General features: G+C 45.2%; 1 protein-coding gene across 1 annotated transcript in view; it reads right to left on the reverse strand.

Annotated features, from left to right (window-relative positions):
* Positions 1-19,200, reverse strand: part of fut8b (fucosyltransferase 8b (alpha (1,6) fucosyltransferase)) — a 49,121-nt gene extending 29,921 nt beyond the window's left edge. The window contains exons 1-3 of the mRNA XM_080452464.1: positions 18,977-19,200; positions 8,800-8,921; positions 7,411-7,573 (exon numbers count right to left, since the gene is read on the reverse strand). Of these exons, the coding sequence (XP_080308590.1) occupies positions 7,411-7,573; positions 8,800-8,921; positions 18,977-19,179 (488 nt within the window). The 5' untranslated portion in view covers positions 19,180-19,200. The remainder of the gene's footprint in view (positions 1-7,410; positions 7,574-8,799; positions 8,922-18,976) is intronic.
* Positions 19,201-22,000: the final 2,800 nt, after the last annotated feature.

A 22,000-nucleotide genomic window follows, 5' to 3' on the forward strand; every position in this document is an offset into this window, starting at 1 on the left:
CCCGTAAGGGTCCATTTGGTTTGATTTTACACTCTCAAGAGTTAAAGATATATAAGGGTCCATTTGGTTACTAGCTCTCCATCATTTAGCTAGGGACCACCTGGAACCCCCTCAAGGACCACCGGTTGAGAACCACTGTTCTAAAGTATCTCTCATTGTTACGCAACCAGTCAACAGGGTGGCGTGTGAGGGGAGGACAAGACACACCACTGCCCCTTCTCCCATTCATGACAATGGACCTTTAGAGCAGTGGTTAGAGCAAGTGCATGCCCAAATCTCAAAAGCAGCCCACCCTCTCTCGGCTCTCGGCTGTGGTCAGATGGGTGGGCCACGTGAATTTTCAGAGCATGTTATGATCAATCAATCAGGTTTTAAAGAAAAAAGTTAAATACTATGACGTTATTATTATAATTTTTTTTACATAATACATCTTTTTAAAGTAATACTAGGTAACGTTTTCAACAAAACTAAAGTTAAATTGTATATCTTTTGCGAGTGGCAAAAGTTTCACAACACCCACTCCGTGAATTTCACCCCCGGAAGCCTTTTATTTATATATTTTCTATTGAACGTGTACGGGGGGGACTTTCCCGGGAAAATGACGTTCCTGGCCAACGTCATGACGTCGTGGCCGACGTCCTCAGGAACTACCGCAACGGTTTCCTGTTTGGCCAGGAACTATCGCGCTATTAACAAAAAGGAACCTCACGCTGATTTTAAGATAATGTAGGATTGGAAGATCGAAAAAGAACAGAAAAAGAAAGCACAGCTCATGGTAACTAATGCTCCACTGGCTAAGAGAAACGATCCGTAGATAGTATAAAACAATTAAAAGATCGCTTTTTGAAACGCTTCCGGCTTCCGGTGAAAACGAATGGAATTCTGGGTAATCGAGGACTAGGGAAATTGTATGCAGTGACGGTAGTGACCAGCAGAGGTTGCTAAAAATCGTTATTTGTGATTCTGCATTGTACAACTTTAATATTCATGTTATATTATCATCAAAATCTTAGAATTGCTTGCAATATCCTCACGGTCCACCAGGTTGGGAATCACTGCCTTAAGGCCGATGCATAGACCGGTGCAACACACACTTTTAGAGCCAAAATTGGTTCGGCTTGGTCCCGACTACAATATGACATCATTCAGAGGCTTCGGGTGGCGGTGCCCGTCCTAATTCCAGCTGTTTCGGTGCCGCCGAGATGTTGTGCCATCCCGAACTCAGTTCGGCGTTCAGCATTGTTTACTCATTCATTCAGCCCACTTCAAGTTCATTCTGTCGGCAGTGAAGCCAGGGAAAACTGCGGTAGTTTGGAAGAGACACAAGCCAACTTCCAGGAGGAACAAACACCTCCGAAATCTCTGCCTGGTGACCATTTATAAACACAATAGGTATCTTATCGTTAGAAAGGGAAAACCTCTATACCTCCGGCACAAATTCCCCACAGCGCGCCGCGGTCGCAATAGCCAGGTATTAATTTAACCATCTGTTCCATTTCCAGCAGTGCTGCTGGCTGTAGTGTTGCCTACACACTGCATGGACGAAAGTTTATATAAGCTGCCAAATAACGAGCCATCTCTATTCTCTACATCTCTCTACACCGCTCCCCTGCGCTCTGTCTGGGGACAGAGGAGGGTCATTCCGACCACCGCGGCTATGTGTCAATCTGTGTGTATAAAACATATATACCCTATTGAATCTCTTAAAAGATTGTTCAAGTTAAGCAGCATAACCCCCCCCCCCCCCCCTCCTCTCATTCACTTCACTGGGACGCATCTGATCTGAGTTCTTGGGCTAGACAAAACCTGAAATGAATGACACAGAGACTTCTATAAGACAAAGGCATCTTATAAGACTAGTGAACATAAACATACATGTGGTTAAATGTGGACATTTCTCAGCTGTTTTCAATAAGGCTTGTTAATTAACCCACTTGTCGCATTGAAGCAGTAGGCATTTGTGTTGAAAATATATCCACTGTGTGATAGGCCTACTGTCTGGCAGTGTTGCCAGATTTTGCGAGAGAAACAAGCAACCCGGTCTATGAAAATAAGCCCAAAATAAGCAACCAGGGCAGTGCAGTCAAACGTTCTTCGTTAATTTTTTTGAGCAGTGGTTCTCTAAGCAGACTTGCCAACACTGGTCTCCGGTCTCCATCATATAGGGTCTCCACTCGCCACCAACGGCGTGAGCCGTGAGCATGAGCCACATTAGTATGAAATGACTTTTATAGAGCCGAAATAAAATCGGGTACCCCTCCCGAACCGATTTCGGCTTTAAAATTGTAGTAAGCATCGGCCTTTGGAGTACCTTGTCCTACATGTAAATGGCATACAATATGTGTCCATTTGGCTACATTTGTGCACTCTTTGAGTTACAAATGCATAAACAAACACAGCATTTTACAGTGTACAGTATCTGCGATGCGATGCAATAGTGCGGTCTGGCCAACACCAACTCGGGACTCCTGAATCGCGGCCCCCCTCCACACTCTCCTATCTAACATCAGGGTCTTGAGCTCTACAGTGTTGTTAGCTAAGCTGTCTCGCCGCAGTGCATCTACGTAGGTGGTGCGCTTCTTGCCTTTCCTGGCTTTGCCCTGGGGTTGGCTCCCATAGTGTCAGTTTGCTTGCCTCTGGTTTCGGGTGCCTGACGCGGTGCCCTGTCAACCTCATCCTTCTCTCTCTGACTTTGTCTGTGACCCTTGGTAGGTCCCCATAGAGGACCATTATTTCTGATGTGGTCACAGTGGTCCGTCCATAGTGCCATTCGCACAGTATCTAGTTTCACAGTGGGAATGAAACTCCTAATCGTGGGTGGGTAACTGGCACAGCGTGGCAGTGTTGGTGTCATGTTAGTGCCACGCTGTGCCAGTTAACCCATTGAGACGGGGAAAAGCTCCCGTCATTTTAGATTTTAACCACTTTAACCATTATTTTATACTTTGGCTATTCAAAAATGGCAGATATACAACCTCATAGAGTGCCGCACTATGAGCTTGTAGATCTGCTAGTTTTGAAAAACATTTGTGCACATTAGGGGTGTGCCGATATATCGTCCCGCGATATATCGCGATACGTTTTCGTGACGATATGTATCGTTTTGGGGGAAAAAAATATCGAAAAAAAAAAAAAGGAATTTTTTTTTTTTTTTTTTTTTTTTTTACAATAATAATAATCAGGCTTGAAAACAGCCCCGAGGTGAAAAGGGTGACAACATGTTGTTTTTTTTCGGGTCAGGTGTCACACTATTGCCCTATTTGGATTCAAAACGGCTATTGTAGCTGAAAAGCTACAAGTTTGCGTCTGAATAATGCAAAAACAGAATCATTTGTTTGCATTTTCTCTCCCCCATATATTTTTATAATAAAAAAGTGCGTATCGTATCGTATCGAAATCGTATCGAAGTTGTGAGCCAAATATCGTATCGTATCGTTTGGTGAAATTAGTGTATCGGCACACCCCTAGTGCACATCTTTGAATATAACATTTGTAACTCAACTCTTTGCTTCTGGGGGTCCCTGGAACAAAATATTTTGAGATGGGGGTCCGGGACCAAATACATATCATTTTGGGGGTCCTTGACATGAAAAAGTTTGAGAACCACTGATGTTTGAGAACCACTGAATTGAATGGGTTAATCTGCCAGAGGAATGAGAGCTGTAACCCTGACATTCTCAGTGGACTGCATCACACCATTCACACTCTCCTCATCTATCCTGTTGAATAAAGCCAGTGTTTGTCTTTGGGCTACTCAAAAGAGTTCTACAAAAATGTATTTTGTCTGATTCATAAAATCATTTAAATCTGAAAACATTATTACACAAAAGATATTGTATATCGTCGGTGTCCAGGACGAACCAGCTAACTCCATTTTCATCTTTTTTTCTTTCTTTCCATAAATCAACGCTATTGACAACCCTTTACGTCAAAACATTTGAACCAATGAAAAGTATTAAAAAGCGCCTCTGACGAAAACTCCCAACTCCATTGGATCCACAAACTGTCCGTCAAAAACAAACAACTCCCCCCTCACCTCTCCAGTGCTGCCTTTTCACAGCATGAACGACGAGGAGGAACACGTAAACAAACTCCCCGTAGTCTGTTAAAACTATGCAGTGTACCTGTTTATCAAACTTAGCACTGACGCTAATGTTATGAAAACAAGTAATTATATTTCTAAAATCTATGAAGTGTTTAATGAGGAGAGCAATGTGACAAGAAGAAAGGCGTGGCGTTCATAGCATTTCTGTCGCGCTAGTTCTACTACCTCTTTGCAGAAGTTATTGTAATATTTAAAGTCCTGTTTATTATTGTAGTTAATTCACACGTTGTTGTGATGCATTGTGAGCTTGGAGATCCATTGTTAGCTTTTGGGAATTTGTACCCTTTTGAAACCTCTCCCTCAGCAGCGAGTGGAGCTATTGTTGTTTGGACACCTACTGTAACTCCATTTCAGCTTGATTTCTGCTCGTCTGAAACTACTAACTCCACTTGACAGACAAGTATCTGACAATATATAAAGTCACTATACCAACTTTGATGAGGCAGTATTGCTTTGTTTTAAAAATATAAGGTTTTCTTCATTTCCTGAACAATGAGCGTTTTGGAGTTAGCAGGTTCGCGCTGGACAGCAGAGATATAACATATGTTTTGGCCTGGCCTGGCCTGAATCTTTTTTTAAATGTTTTACTTGGCCTGAAGGAAAATCTTTTTTTTGGCCTGAGGGATTTTCGAATATGAAAGCCAAAAAGAAATTCGAAAAATAGATAAGAGGTTGAAATGTACACCTGAAAACAAGGCCAAACAAGGATAACCTGTAAAAAAAATACTTTAAAATAGCCAAGAGAGAAACATCAAATATTCAGCCCTATCAGGAAGAATGTTTTGTACTGGTCAAGGGGCTACTCAGCTGAAAAAAACTACATAGCCGGAGTACACTATTAAAGAAAGTTTGATAACAACTAGCCAATGAGAATAAGGTTATCACGGTATTGCCAAAATTGTTTCAGTTTTTGTTTAGGATTTACTACCCCTGAGGACGTGCTGTAATTGATGCAAGCTTTGCTGATGCGGTTAAAAGATCATGTAGAAGTCACTTATAATGGCATAATAATAAGGATGATAATGTTAATGAAATTATGTACAAGGGCCATGCAATTTGGAACATACTGGGCACAAAATCCCACTGATTTCCATCGGCTCGGATGTTCTTCAATGACCTCCTTCTTTTTTAAAGAACTTTTACTCCGACGTCAATAACATTTAACCAAAGCAGCGAAGCGACTATTTCTCAGATAAAATACAGTATTTCAACGCTCAATAGCTTCTCGCTTGCCCCTAAGTCTATAGGGATTGAAATAATGCGTTGTGCATGGTGTCACACACCAGAAATAGCAGATCTACAAGCTCACAGTGTTGCAGCGCGTGAGCTTGTAGATCTGCTATTTTCCACCTGCGCACAACCAAGTAGGACTCAGGCTTATGAGCCGCTCGTGTGAAAGTGTATGTACGCGTGCGTGAGTGTATGGGGTGAGGAATCTGTCAATGGATAGCTGCTCAGACAGCCAGGGCTGAGACAATGGAGCATGTAAGCCACTTCGGCTGGATTACAATGGAACACTTGGCCAACTGACACCAAGCATTTCTTCTCTCACTTGCGTGGAGACCAGCCAAACAGCTGGCAGCATGGGTGTGGCTTTGACCTGTGACATTTTCTCCCCCAGCAAACCCTGTTGTTACTTGCTGCTGTGAGTGCTTTATTAACTTTTTTATTGATAATTTTCTTTTGCACCGTTATTTTATTCTCTTAACTTTCTGTTTTATTTTAACTTCCTATTATGTATTTAAAATATCCGTTTCACAATAATCATCATCATCATCATCATAATGTGCTTTCTTTTGTGTTAATGCTCTGTCTTATTGTCTTAATGCTTCATGTTTTGAGTAAAGCACATTGAATTGCCTTGTTGAAATGTGCTTTCCTTTCCTTCTTTAATACGTGGGCCAGTCACAGCACACACATTTTCTTCGTTGTATTTGTTATAGTCGTGGTGTGGAGTTGGAACGATTTTTAAAACTACATCTTTATAGTTCTAGAGTTATAATGATTGTGCTTGTTGTGAACGGCCCTTTTTTATATAGGGAGAGATAGGGTAAAGTCAGTAATCTTTACACACTGCACCCTCCCACACCAGCAAACATTCCTCCATCTTTTACCTACAGTAAAATGCCCTGTAAAAATAAAGACAGTTACTGCAGTCTTGGGCAAATGTATTTCTTTGTGGAAAAGGAGATTTCTTGCTGTATTCTTTCTCTTTTTAATTAAACGTTGCGGCCCTTGAGCCGTTGCTTCTGTGCTCTTTGGCCCGAGTCCATCTAGAACCTATTGGTGGTCTACGTGCACATCAAGTGGATGTATAATAAGATGACGGACAATCAAAAGAACATGCTCAGACGGTACACTGTGAAGACCTGAGCACTCTCTGAGTTAAAAATACTGTATGTCGTGTCAGTTTACTGAGGGTATGATGTCAGTAGCCTACAGTCTGCATACATGAAGCCTATGGCTGCGTATCGTTGTTGTCGGGCAGAAACCTCATATCTCCATATTTCAACTGTTCTTTTCATAAATCAATGCCCTACCTCGTCATGACTAGTGTCACACAAAAGCATTTAACATTCAGCAAAGATAGCCGATCTACAAGCTCACAACGTGTCACGATGCGACGAATTGTGAAACGGAAAGTGGTTTAAGTCTGTCTGTGGATTTGGTAAATATTGAACCAATGAAAAGTATTAAGAGCTTGTGACTAAATAATAACTACATTGGATCCATTGTTTCACAGGTTCTTTTTGCATTTTCCTGAAAAGTAACAGTTTTGGACTGGACTTACAGTATGAGGTTTCCACCCAACAGTGACGATATAGTACATATGTAGACACATCTTCTATCTGGTGTAAATTGGCGTTAATTAACGTTACAAATGTCCTGTGTTAACAATTACAGGACGTCATCCTGAAAAGTTATCTCACTAGGGCTTATATTAGTCAAAAAGAACATTCATTCTAACTAAAATGCAATGCTAGTGTATGTCAAGTAAAAATCATGATCAACAAAAAACACTGTCAAACATTGCCACAGATGTAATGCAATGTAATTTCATCATTTCAGCCTCATAATAGTAATAATAATAATAGTAATGGGCAAGTTTATTTGGCTTCAGTCAGAAAAAAGAGCCATTTGTTTGCAACCGACGCACCGCGTCGCATAATTAATGCCCGATGCCACAAATTGGAGTGGGTTGTCATAATGTGGAACTTTCCACTTTGATAGGACATTTGTGTGTGCTGCTGATGATATACTGTATATATTTGACATGAGCCCGAAGGCGCTGCATGTGTGCCAACCTCTCCTGATGTCCCAGGTCCTGGAGCAACGTGTCTGCGTACTTCTGCCTCTCGCCAGCCTCCACGCTGGCCAGCTTCTTCACCTCGCTGCGCACAAAGTACCAAAGCTCCTTGACGCCATTCTCCACCCTCCTTCGCAGCTCCTCTTGATTGGGACCGGGGCCTGCAGGGTTTAGGTAACGAGAGAGGACCACCATGAAACCTTACGAAGAGGCACCAAAGGAGGAGGCACTTGAGGTACAACAGTGACCTACAAATGGAATCACTGAAACCAGAACTTTATCCTCAAAGCAGCTTCAAAGTAGAGTAGAGAGAGGGGGAAAGAATGTGGAGCATGGGAACACAGCGGCATGTTTACGTGATCGCTACTGTGTCGCCACCTATTGGCATTAGTGATGGCTTCGGGATGTGGCCATTAAAATATTTCTCTTTCTCTATCGGAGTGTCCCTGGGTGTTACATTGACCTCATTAAGGAGCATTTGATGACTGTTTTCGTGGCCTTGGCTCTCTTTCATGTGTTTTTCTTTTTTGTCACAATGTTCTGACAACAGGACGGAACTCTACACCCCGCCCCAGCTAAACAATGTCGAGCGACCCATGTGGTTAGCTCTAGTTTCTGTTCAAAACAAAAAACCCTAGGAAAGGAAGGATGGCCTGAAATGAGAGGAGGAGGAAAACCATTTTTTTAAACCTTATCTTACACTCTCTTTCTTTTCTTCTCGCTTTCTCTCTTGTTCCCTCTGTGGAAAACGCCGGCGGGTATTTTTAGCCTTTTCTTCCCCTGCGGCAAAGATGGAAAGGCTGACCCTGTGCTACCCTCCACGCTCACTTGTCCTTCTTATTTTCCATTCTCTCTCTCTCTCTCTTTCCTCCATTCTGCCACCGGGGCATTCACACCCTCTTCCATTCCATTCACACGTTGCACCCGCCAACCTGACAGCTTTCCCTTCCCATCTAACCCAAGAGTTAGAGTGGTGCACGGCACGCACGCGCACACACACACACACACACACACACACACACACACACACACACACACACACACACACACACACACACACACACACACACACACACACACACACACACACACACACACACACACACACACACACACACACACACACACACACACACACACACACACACACACACACACACACACACACACACACACACGGCGGCCATCATCACTGCTAGCTAGCGTACAATTAACGTGAACAGAGCCTGGACAGTGTCTTGGCTGCAGGTGAAAATGTCCACACCACCACCGTCGGCAGCTTCATGCCCATACGCAGCCAACCCAATCCCATCCTCTCTACCGGGCTTGATGCTCCAAGCCTTCCCATGCCCTTCGAGCGGTGTGATTGCCCCCTTGTCCTGCTTACCATCCCCGGTGAGCCTCTGGAAGCTGTGGATCTGCTGCTTGGCTCTGGTCAGCTGGTCCTCCAGGGATCGCAGTCTCCCTGCAGCCAGGGATCCGGCCTCTGCCTGCTGGCCCTCTGGTATCCTGACGAGGGAAGAGAGGAAAACAGTGAGAGGGGAAGAAGGGTGTGAATGTTGAGCGAGCATGACAGGAAAAGTCACAGGAGCGTGTACTACATAGAGCTGCCATCACCGTGCATAATCTGGCATCTGCCATACATTCACGCCGCGTTGACCACGGTGGCCCGTCTTTTCTCAAACTATGTAAAGTCACACGGAAAACAAATGTTTTCACACTAAGCACGTGGCTCTGAAACAACTAATTGCTGGATCATTCCTTGTGCCTTGTTTGTCAGTGAGCTCTTCTGACGGTGTTTGTGTAGCTACAGTATTTGTAGGCGACTTGATTAAATGTGAGCATGCATGACAGCGCTCCGTGCTCACAAGCATAGTATTCGGTAATCTTAGTAAATATGCGGCTGGAAATCTTGCAAAGCCTAATTGCTAATTACAGTTTGAATGATGTTTGGGCCGCCTTTCAACCCATTTAATGTACTCCCCATAAACGGGATTCATTGTGAGCTATTCCCTAATGCGTGTTTGTAAACTAATGACTGCTACAATGGTAGATTTTCACAGGGTTTTTGTCCATTAGGACTACGTGATGAATGGGAATCGGCAGCATGCACACGATTTGGTCTCAGTAACTCGTTCATTAAATAGACCTTGGCAACGAGTGAAATTAAGATGCACAGTCACACAAACACAGTCTCACGGATAAGACCACTTCAGCCAAGGAAGTGAAAAAATAAGAGGAACTGCTTTTGACATTGACAAAGGCACTACCCCCTCTATACTGTACACGAGGCTATTAGAAATGGACGACATGCAAATGCACAGCAGCATCGGCATGGCACTAAAAGGCCATGCTAATGAGTCATCAATGCATGCAAACTCAATTTGCTCCCTGAGTGAGGAATGTTAGGCGAGCATGAAGGTCTTTTTTTAAAGTCATGTTTCTTGTTATCTATAAGTATTATTTATATTTATATTTGTATAGCTTCCACCCCATATAAAAACAATGCCCATAAGACAGTGAGTGATACAGTAGGTGTGTAGATTCATGCACTGGATTAAAATGATGAATCCATTATAGTAATCCAATGACAGTTGCAGACCTAATAATGTACCAGTATAATGTATACGCTAGCAACGACTAGCAGGAAATAGGACAGATGATATTTTAACTGCTGCATTATGTAACACTTTGTAATAGACAAGAGGAAACCCATCAATACATAAGGCTCATATACTCTTGTTTCTATTCAAGGTGAAATCTGAGGCATGTCCATTTCAATGGTCTGACCTGGATCTTTACGAGACAGACCCAGTTGTACTCCTCTTCTTCATGTAGGAGCCTCTCTCTATCCGTTCTCACCGCTCCAGACAATATCAGACAAGATCTCCCAATGGCCACACCCTGACCTGACAGTCACCCTATCAGACAGGAAGCAGGCCTCCTGCCTCGGTGACATCATTTCCCACGAGAGTTCTGTGACGGTAAAGGTAATATGAAGAAGAGAGGAGACTTCCTTGACACGAATGCAGAAAATCGGTTCTACATACGGTATAACACATCTAGCGGGATAATACTGGGGCCTTTCACCTGCATTAACCTGTGAGCACTGTTAGTATACTAATACAGGCTAATCAGCACAGACACGCCGCCGAGGCCTAGCTAACATGCTCCAAAGAGACATTTAAACGCCAACTGCCGAGACATCTGCCGACACCGTCTCCAAGCACAAACATTTCCAACCAACAGACGCAGATATAAAGTGATTACAAACATTGTGAGCAGCGGAATCAAAAGCCACAAAGACAGGGGAGGGAGTGGCAAACAGCACACAAGGAACACACAAAGGATCTCTGGTGATGTGTCCAACAGAACTTCGAAAAGTAAACGCTGAGACTCGACAAGGCAGGTGCGTCGTTCCAAATTGCCATAATCAAATGAAACAGGAGAGGTACATCTGTACCAGATGAGAAATGTCACACTGTGGGGCGCCTGCTGGCCTAGCGGTCCAGGCGCATACCACATACGCTGGTAATCCAGCTTGACAGCGTGTCGCGGGTTCGACTCCCGATCCCGACGACCTTTGCTGTGTGTCATCCCCCCATCTCTCTCCCCATTTCCTGTCAGCCTACTTTCCTATCAATAAAGGCAGAAAAAAGCCCCAAAAATATCCTTAAAAAAAAGAAATGTCACACTGTGGGGTGGTAGGAAAGGATGAAAAAAAAAGACATTCTGCCAAATGAAGGACAAGCTTGGAGTCTGCGGGCCACACCACCCCTCAACCCTCCAAACCCCCCTGTGGCACTGGGTGCGGAGGTGGAGAGCAGTGTAAACTTCCACATGTAAGGCTGTTCCCTCAGTAGTGCTGACCCTGCTGTCCTCTCCCCCTCTCCCTCGCCTCCGCTGCGCACCCTAACCCGTGGAGGGCACCTGGAGATCAGAGCTGGACGGGGGCGGTTTGGATAGCAGGGCAGTGAGGGCACAAGGGGAGGCTGGTTCTGCATACATATATCTCTGTGGTAATATTCCGCATAACTTGTTGGTTGTTAGAACTTCAAAGGAAGCCCATAAACTGACCTGGGAAGCCATACATATGGATGGAAATGTAAAGTGCGCTGGGATCTGCAGATGAAAGTGGGAGACATAAATGCAATTTGCCTTTACATGAAGCAGGGACATTGATTAAAGATCCATGTAGTGTGTGTGTGTGCGTGTGTGTGTGTGTGTGTGTGTGTGTGTGTGTGTGTGTGTGTGTGTGTGTGTGTGTGTGTGTGTGTGTGTGCATGCATTTGTTCATGCTTGTGCGTCACAGCACAGTGGTTTTATACGATGTAAAGTACACAAACAAGGCGTAAGTGTTCCAGTTTTTCCTGGGTATTAAGCAAATACGGAAATGCATGACCATTTGACTCCAATAAGTCAAGCTAATAAACAGCAGGAAATAGCAGCTGGTAAGAGGTGTGTGTAAACACTTGGAACAAGCTGCATTAAACCTAAATGAAAAATTGAAAACCTGATTATGTCAGGCTGAGCGTGAGCAGATAAGCTCCAAAAAGGGAGAGATAGAAAAAAAGGGGATATTTGTAGTGATCCCAGAGGGCAAAACACTTCTCTGCATTTGACCCATCCTATTAGGAGCATTGTGCTTGTCCAAGTGAGTGCACACTCCGCACAGGGAGCAATTAGGTATCGAACCGTGGGCCGTCCGATTCCCAGACGGCTGCTCCTGCCTCCTGAGCCAATGCCACCCAATGGAGAATGAAGAATGACAGACGATGACAAGAAGTGACACTGTAATCATTACATATACAGCACACAATGCACTATTGTCGAACTGTGAATAATGCAATATGATCGACTGTGTACACGGGGACTGTTAGTGCCTGCTTACTGTGCAAACATTAACCCATTAAGACCTGGAACTGTGTCATTTTTAGATTTGAGCTAAAAAGCATTATTTTACACTTTAGGCTATTCAAAAATAGCAGATATACAAGCTCATAGCGCGGCACCGAGTGCCGCGCTACGAGCTTGTAGATCTGCTATTTTTTTTAAATCGTGAAAATGTGTGCAAATCTTTGAATATATATATTTTTAAGGCGAACATTTTCAACTCAAATCGTTGCTTCTGGGGGTCCCTGGAACAAAATATTTTGATGGGGGTCCGCGGCCAAATACATATAATTTTGGGGGTCCTTGACATGAACAAGATTCAGCACCACTGATATAGAAACATATGTTTTTCAGAAAACTGTTGGGATTTAGGAGACATGTAGAATCGGCTTCAGGTCTCAATGGGTTAACAGGCCACTCGCCCAGGCAAACCCCAAGTAGCCTGATAGTGACTGTGAGTGGGTGCTTGCATGCCTTAATGCCTTAGCGCGTCGGCAGTGCCGGGCAGCTCTGCCCCGAAGCCCAGCTTGACAGAGATGTCCTGCCCCATAGACAGCTTCCACAATGGGGCTAGTGTGTGTGGCAGCAGGCCTCCCTTCTCTGGACCCTGAAGAGACGGCCGGGTCGATGGGAGTTCAGGTTCTGGACGTGCCAGTGGCATCTGCTCCAAGGAGCCAAGCTGGGCTAAATGGCATCACAGAGTAAAATGAGTCCTCGCACACTGTCACCTCACCAGAGGTAGAAAAAGCACTCACATTTTTTTTTAAAGTTAAAGTAGCAGTACCACAATGTAGCTCAGTTAGAAGTAAAAGTCTGGTAGTCAAAATGTTACTTTTCATTTTTTTTGCACTTTACCCCCTTTTTCTCCACAATTAAAGGAGAATTCCGGACATTTTAAGTGTTATCTTTGATGTGTCGTTACTCACCTACCGACGTAAACAGTGGCATTGTTTATTTCCAGTTATTCCCCTGTCGTCATATTTTCAACCCCCTCCGTTGTCATAATGGGAGCGCGTGTCATAGGGAAATTCGTCTATTATAACCGATGCAAAGTTATTTTTTTCTCTACTACTACTCATTGTGGAGTCTTATGATAGTCAAACATGCAGTGAAAGTTCCTGAGAGGCTACCGCTAATGACGAACGAGCTAACGCTAGTTGCTTGTTTCTCTCCCAGAACCTGGCAACTTGGTGTTGCCATGTTGAGAAACAACATTCTATGACACGCGCTCCCATTATGACAACGGAGGGGGTTGAAAATATGACGACAGGGGAATAACTGGAAATAAACAATGCCACTGTTTACGTCGGTAGGTGAGTAACGACACATCAAAGATAACACTTAAAATGTCCGGAATTCTCCTTTAAGTCGTTATGCCAATTCATTCCTCCCCACAGACATTCCTGTGTTGTTACTGCTGTATCCTACTGACCTGCCAGTGAAGAGTACCCACCGGGAGGTCGTACAGCCTTCACCCTACTCCTCCCGCCCCAACACTCCCCGTTGACAGGTGCCACCACAGCCAGTAGGATTACATGCAGTGATAATTATCACCCTCCCCCGCCTGGATTCCCTCCCCTTAACACTGAGATGTAGTGGAGTAAAAGTAGAAAGTATTGACAAATGGGGGGAAAAGTGCCTCAGAATTCTTCTTAACCCATTAAGACCTGAGAAGATTCTAGAAATGTCTTCTAAATCCTAACAATTTTTTGAAAGAAAAACCCACATTTTTTTCCCTCGATTTTTCAAAAATAGCAGATCTACAAGCTCATAGCGCGGCACTCGGTGCCGCGCTATGAGCTTGTATATCTGCTATTTTTGAATAGCCAAAGAAATCTAAAGTGACACAGATGCGTTCCAGGTATTAATGGGTTAAGTACAGTACTTGAGTAACTATAGTTAGTTACTTTCCATCACTGTCACGGCAAGACAAGGACCTTGCCGTTCCATTCCCCAGACTCCGAGCTCTTTGACACACAGGAACTACTGTTTGTTTACAGTGCATTTAGCCCATGCTCATATCATCCAAAGTGACAAACAGCAGCAAGCTCGAGCTTAAATTGCTATGTTGTTGTCATAACAAGCAAGTGATTGTAATGGGGTAAAACTACATGTGCCAAGACAATAAATGTAATGAATACTTCTGTGCGCCTTGAATATAATGGAGCACATGAATAGTGTTGCTAGGTAAAGGAAAAAGTTCAGCACAGTAGAGGTTCTAGTTTCCAGAGATAAGCACTAATGTGGGAGGACAATGTGTGTAATGTGCAAATGAAGGTTGGCAATAGCATAAATAGATAAGACATTAAAACTATGTTAACCTATTATGCCCTATGCCTGGTTGCCCTCAGTGGAGGGGGGCAATCAGCAGACACATGAAAATAAATGTTTTTCAAACACACGCACGCACGCACGCACGCACGCACACGCGCACACGCACACGCACACACACACACACACACACACACACACACCTGGAGAAATGTTCTGCTAATCTTCAGAGACAATTGTTTTTCCGCTGCTCTTTGCTGGAGGGGTTTGTGTTGCTCCACCCTTCTCTTTAAAACACCACAAAAGGTGTTCTATTGGATTCAAGTCAGGGGACATACAGTACTTGGTCAGGTCATAAGTTTTCACTTTTTTCTTCTTCAGAAACTCTTCTGTGACTTTGCCATTGTGCTTTGGATCGTTATCGTGCTGGAATATTCCACTTCTGCAAAGCTTGACTGGGAGTCAATTTGTCAGCCGCTGCCGGTGTTGGTATATCCACAGGCATTCATGGTGCCATCTATAAATGTCATCTCCCCGTTCCCCAGCAGCATTTGCACTCATGAAGCCCTCTGTCTCTAGAGTGGCGACAGAGTGTGCCAAGGTTGATCTTGGGCTAAATGCCCAGAGAACCGATGTTATCACCTACAACATCCTCCCGAACCGTCCACCTCTAGCAACAAGAGAGAGGCACTGTGCTGAAAGAAGTCAATGACTTCAAATATCTGTGCTCATGGGTCAACTTGACAACACAAGACCTTAAATTGAGGAAGGTGCTCGCATGGAGGGCTCTGCCAGTGTGTGTAAGTCCAATCTTCCTTGACATAACTAGCTCAGCTTCTTCTCTCAGACTGTATAATCCATTTTCCTATGACTGTGAATGCTGGACCCTGAAGCCTGCCCTGCAGAGGTCCCTGGATGGGTGATACACCAGAGTGCTGTGTGCAGTACTCAACATAAACCGGAAAAAGCATGTTCCCAAGAAGCATCTGTATGGGCACCTAAGGCTGGTAACCACCAGAGTTGAGTGGGAAGACAGATTCCAGGAGAATGAGGCTGGCCAGTCACTTCCCAGCCAGTAAACTGTAAGCTACAACTCTATTAGACCCCACATTGTTTTTATTTGGACAGACAGACAGAGCTGCTGTCATTTACATTCCTGGCCTGATTAGTGTTCCCAGTCTGGCCCTGTGCAAAAGTAATTCACAGAAGCAATAACAATCAGCATCCTTTATCACAGCCTTAACCCACATTTCCCTGTGTCATTTCACACGCACACGCACACGCACACACACACACACACACACACACACACACACACACACACACACGACACATGTCATCACATGGTATGCTTGTGCCTCCTGGCAGAGATTTGTGCTTCACTGAGCGCACCTTCCTACATAGTTCTTCCTTCTCCCTGAGCTGGCACTCACAAACAACACTTAGCATTTGTTTTACCTGCAGTGGGTAGCAGATGGGTGGGGTTTGCCGCATCAGGTCAGTTTAGCGCAACACAGCCTTGCGGGGACTGTCTGCGCAGAAAAAAAGACATCCAAACAAACTCTGAAAAATACTTTGAAATCCAATATGGCCGAGTTCTGGACCTGTGCCACGTGGCGTTCTCTGCAGCTCATCTCCTTCGGCCCTTACCATCCTCATCCTCCACCCCCCAACCCCCCCCCCCCCACCACTCTCTCTCTCTCTCTCTCTCAACTCTCAGCATGGTGCAGTCCGTCGACCCATCCATCATTCGTCCCTCCTCGCCGCCTACCACTGCATCGCTCCTTGCCTCCCTTCCATCCATCCCTCGTGCCTGGTGGGGATCGATCGGCACCTCATCGCTCAGGCCGGCTGTCACTCTCACCCTTCTCCCCCCCCCCCCTCCTTCTCCCCGCTGTCACATGGTGGATTCGGTGTGTGTGTGTCATCTCTCTCGGCCGGGGAGCATGCGGCGGCTCCTTCCCCGAGGTGACTGACAGGGGCGGAGCCGGGGCGGGCTGATCCGGTTCGACCTGGGCTCTCGCCTCTCATTAACGCTGCACTGTGATTGGTGGCCTGCTGTCTGTTGCTCAGATCAGCCAGCGATGGCCCGGATAAGTGACACCGAATCTGGACTAGAATCTGCCGACGACGTGCTCATCGCTGTTACCAAACTGCAGACCAGTGGGGTCGACGGACTGAATGACTGACTGATTGAATTTATTTGACAATTTGACATTAGATGACTACTGACGGACGGTTGGCCTAAAGCACAAAAGGAAAATAAATGGGATGTTAGGCCACCATCGATGGAGACATGACGTATTACCACTGGGGTTCCTTTATGTCCAAGGGACAAGAGATAGGCCTACAGATAATAACTATTCAATCGTTATAGTTCAGTTCACACTGAGGTCACTCGTACCATAAAGCCACGTGTGAAGCATGATGTGTCAGATAAAATCGTCCAACCTACTGTACCACCGTATTTTATAGTAATATTATTCAAAAATATTCAATGCAACGTTCGTGAAGGCTGCAACTCAACTCGGTCTCAGAGAAGAGTGAATATATTATGAAGTATATGCTCTCTGTATACATCTGAAGGATCGGTGCAAGGACTGTGCATGGGTAAATTGGGGCAGAGGCAGTGGAGGAAAAAGTACTCAAATTCTTTACTTAAGTAAAAGTACCGATACTGCAATATAAAAATACTCTGTTACAAGCAAAAGTCCAGAATTAAAAATGTACTTGAGTAAAAGTACAAAAGTATTGTCATCAAAATGTACTTAAAGTACCAAAAGTAAAAGTACTAAATATTTGAAAATAGCCGATCTACAAGCTCACAACGCGTCGCGATGCGACGCGTTGTGAGCTTGTAGATCTGCTATTTTCAAATAGCCTATGTATAAAATAGGGCTAAAGTGGTTAATGTATGTTTCATTATATCATAGTTTATATCTGAAAAGTAACTAGTAACTAAAGTTTTCAAATAATTGTAGTGGAGTAAAAGTACAATATTTGCCTCTGAGATGTAGTGGAGTAGAAGTAAAAGTACTGAAAATTGGAAATACTCAAGTAAAGTACAAATACCTCAAAATTGTACTTAAGTACAGTACTTAAGTAAATGTACTTAGTTACTTTCCACCACTGTCGGTCTCAGAGAAGAGTGAATATATTATGAAGTATATGCTCTCTGTATACATCTGAAGGGTCGGTGCAAGGACTGTGCATGGGTAAATTGGGGCAGAGAGGCACACGGCGAGTGCGTTATGTCGATCGGTGAGCCCGGGATGTTCCTCCTCCGGACGGAGTCTGGCCCAGATCCACCATTCTGTCAGCAGTTTGGTGGTGGAGCGAGTGAGAAAATGGAACGAGAGGTGGAGAAGAGGAGTGAGAGAACGGGTGGAGGGAGAGGAGGGTATATGGCAGAGTGGGGGGTGGGATGAACGGTTAAGGACCTTGGCTGGGGATGACGGGCAGCTCCCTAACAGCCTCTTTGTGGCTATTAGAGCTCTGATGCACAGATAAGAGACATGACTGGAGGCCTCTCTTGGGCCTCATTTCTGAAAGACTCGCATCACACACACAGTACACACACATACACACACACACACACACACACACACACAGTACACACACACAAAATCCCTCACAGTGTGGATGGTTTCCAAAGCTTAAAAAAACGCAACACGGCAGTTGGCTGCTTTTGGCATGCTGTACCGGATAATTAGCTAAAGCTTAGCGGGACTTGGGAAGGCCGTGCTGTTACGACACTATAGTGCCGCCCCCGGTAAACAACGTGGAGGCGGAGGCCTCGGTCCCAAGCACATACTGTACAACGGCTGAATCCGGTACCAAGCCACAAGCATGCAGGGTGATGGGGATCCATCTGGACCCTGGCCGTCCGAAAGCAGAACTAGTTTTTTCTTTTTTTTATCCCGTGAATTCCATCTTTGTTTCCGAGCCAATGCTGAATAATTACAAAAGCAGGGGATTTTAATGGGAGACCAGCTGTCTTCACGCTGTATGGATGTACTGTACTGTGTGTGTGTTTGCCTGTGTTGACAAGGGCCCCAGTTCAAAGTGAATTGAATAGAGCAGTAGCAACAGCCGGATCTAAAGCATTTGGTTCCACACAAGAATATGGCATGCACAGAAAACACACACACACACACACACACACACACACACACACACACACACACACACACACACACACACACACACACACACACACACACACACACACACACACACACACACACACACACACACACACACACACACACACACACACACACACACACACACACACACACACACACACACTGTATACAGATAAAAGCATGATCCGCTCCTCTCTCTCTTTCATAAAACGCATCCATCACACACACACAACTTCCACTACTGTGTTTTACCTGAGGGACTCAGCCATGCGTCGTAGGTCTTCATTCTGCTGTTTGAGTCTCTCCAGCTTGGCCAGGATCTTGGAGAGCTCTCGGCTGGATCGCTCTGGATGCTCGCTGTCCCTCACCAGGTGACCCCCGATGTAGAAGAGCAGCGTGCCCCAGGCCAGCAGCACCAGGGTAATCCAACGCCACGAGCCCGCCCAGGGCCGCATGGTTCAACTGACGGTGCTCGATGCTCGGCCGGAATGCCCGCCCGCCCACCCACCCCCCCACCTCCCAGACTCCGCCTTCCCTGCCCTACGTGCGCACACACGCTCTCGCGTGCCTCCGTCACAACGAGCGTGACAGTGTGTGCAACAGTGCTGCCCTTGGCATTGGCATGATTGGTCCTGGTGTGGCAGATGAGTGACTGGTAGATGAGAGGCTGATGTTTTTGTGTGTGTGTGTGTGTGTGTGTGTGTGTGTGTGTATGTGTGTGTGTCTGGGAGGTGTGGGGGATGGGATGGGGTGACGGGCGTTTCTCAGGTAAACCTCGGTGCAGGAGAGTTACTTCTGGCCTGCATACTTAGACATCGGTGTGATGTGCTTTTTACGAGCTGCACACCCCGGCCCGCTGGAGGTCTTCGGACTTAGTAGCCCTTCCCACTTCCGAGACGTATGCTGAACGGGACTGGTGACTTTTTCCCCCGCCCCCCCCCCCCGGTGTCTCAGTTCCCTATTGGCCGACCTTGCCGCATCTCTCTGTGCTGTTGCCCCGTCACTTCCTGTCAGGCCCGCTGGTTTCTTCTACTTGAGTTGTAGCCTCTGTGAACAAATAAAAAGGAAAGACAGGTATCAGGAGTCAGTCCTTCACAAATCAGTTAGTTTGCCAGTCAGCCAAAGGGAAGCAAACAAACAAAAAAACAACAACATGTAGCCAGCTAGCGAACTTGACAAGACAGATAAAACCTCTTCCTGCAGAGATGTGCAGAGTGCAGTGTCAGACATGCCTCAGACAATGCCAAGGAGACAGAGACACACACACACACACACACACACACACACACACACACACACACACACACACACACACACACACACACACACACACACACACACACACACACACACACACACACACACACACACACACACACACACACACACACACACACACACACACACACACACACACAAAATTCCAAAACCTCTCTCATACAGGCACACTCGTACACAAATTTGTAGACATAAACATGAATACTTCATCTTGCACTTGTGCTCGCATTACATCAATAACTGCCAAATGTATTCCCCTTGTTCCTCCTTTTTCCGAGAATCGATGAAAACACATACGCATAGATTCAAACTCACAGGTGGCATGTACAACAAACCTATCATCTGTTATTCCCCGACCACACCACAGTACTGCATCCTTTCGTTTATCATTTGATTGATCAATACCATATTAACCCATTAAGACCTGAAGCCGATTCTACATGTCTCCTAAATCTCATCTTTTCATGTCAAGGACCCCCAAAATTATATGTATTTGACCCGCCGACCCCATCTCAAAATGTTTTGTTCCAGGGACACCCAGAAGTAAAGATTTGAGTTAAAAAATGTCCGCTTTAAAACAATATATACATTCAAAGATTTTCACACATTTACAACAGCAGTGACAACACAGCAGTGTGTGTGGGGAGGAATTAATTGGCGTAACGACTAGATTGGGGAGGAAAAGGGGGTAAAAAATGATAGGCTACTCTAAATAAAAAATCACACCCAGTGTGAAGTGGGCGGTGTGGTCATCACAGTGGTCATCATAGTGATGGAAGCTCACTTCCAAAACATTTTTTGGAAGTGCATAATCCTATTTATAGGTTATTAATGTCATCATGTGTCTCGCTAGCCAATCACAGTGCTGAATAGAGTCAGCCAATAGAGTCAGCCAATCACAGTACAGGAAAGTGGGCCAGGTGGGCCAATCACAGTGCAGGAAACTAATACTAATGAGGTGTCCCAACCCCACTTATAGGGGCGGCTACACCGCCCAAAAAAAGATTGTTATCAGTACAGGTAGTACAGTCAAAAACCCTTATGCTAAATGGCCCCAAGGGGGCTTGTTTCTTCTCAATTCATCAGTAATACATACAATACAATACACATACAATACAAAATATTTTGGAATAAAACTCAGTAGAATCATAAGGTATATTTACAGAGAAAGGAGGGGTGGGGCGGGGGGCAGTAGGATTCTACTATCAAGGTGTTCAAGGAGTTAAACTATGCTCACTTGTATTTTAAGGGTAAACTGACAGAAGGAGACTCGCTCACTGCATGGAGGTTAAGGAAAACTCCTTAGACAAGACTTAAAGAAAATATTGTTTTCTTCATTTTGAGATGCTCATAATGTGCTCGGTGCTCAGTGGATTAAAAAGCAAACGTTTCAGTCTTCCCAGGACCTTCGTCAGTGCTATAATGGTGGCACACAGACAAATACACTGCTTTTATAGGGTACTTGATCACCTCAGCTCAGGTGCTGAGGATCACTACTCAAGGTCAGGACTCACTTGTATTTTAAGGACAGGAATTATTTTACTACAATGCCAGATGTTAACAACATCTAATGGGTTTGCTCAATGACAGCAAACTACCTCACCGCCTCGGGGTGAGGGATGTGACATTGTCAAGGTGATTTGGTTGAGCTCAGTGGAACCGGAAGGGGGCCAGGGTAGGTGGGCGACCAAATCCCTTGATCATCACTTCCTCCTTCATCCCCAAAAGCAACAAGCAGCAGGGGAGAGACAGGAGCGGACGTGTGCCGGCTTTATTAGCCAACCTTGGTCTGACGGATCAAGGATGGCAGGTGTGTCTGTGTCGGTGTGTGTATGTGTCTGTATGTGTATGCGTACACACTCACAGCATGTGTGTGTGTGTGTGTGTGTGTGTGTGTGTGTGTGTGTGTGTGTGTGTGTGTGTGTGTGTGTGTGTGTGTGTGTGTGTGTGTGTGTGTGTGTGTGCGTGCGTGCGTGCGTGTATCACGAAGCACTGGCC

This window comes from Gymnoscopelus braueri, assembly GCF_963280865.1.
Source record: "Gymnoscopelus braueri genome assembly, chromosome: 16".
Lineage (NCBI taxonomy): Eukaryota > Metazoa > Chordata > Actinopteri > Myctophiformes > Myctophidae > Gymnoscopelus > Gymnoscopelus braueri.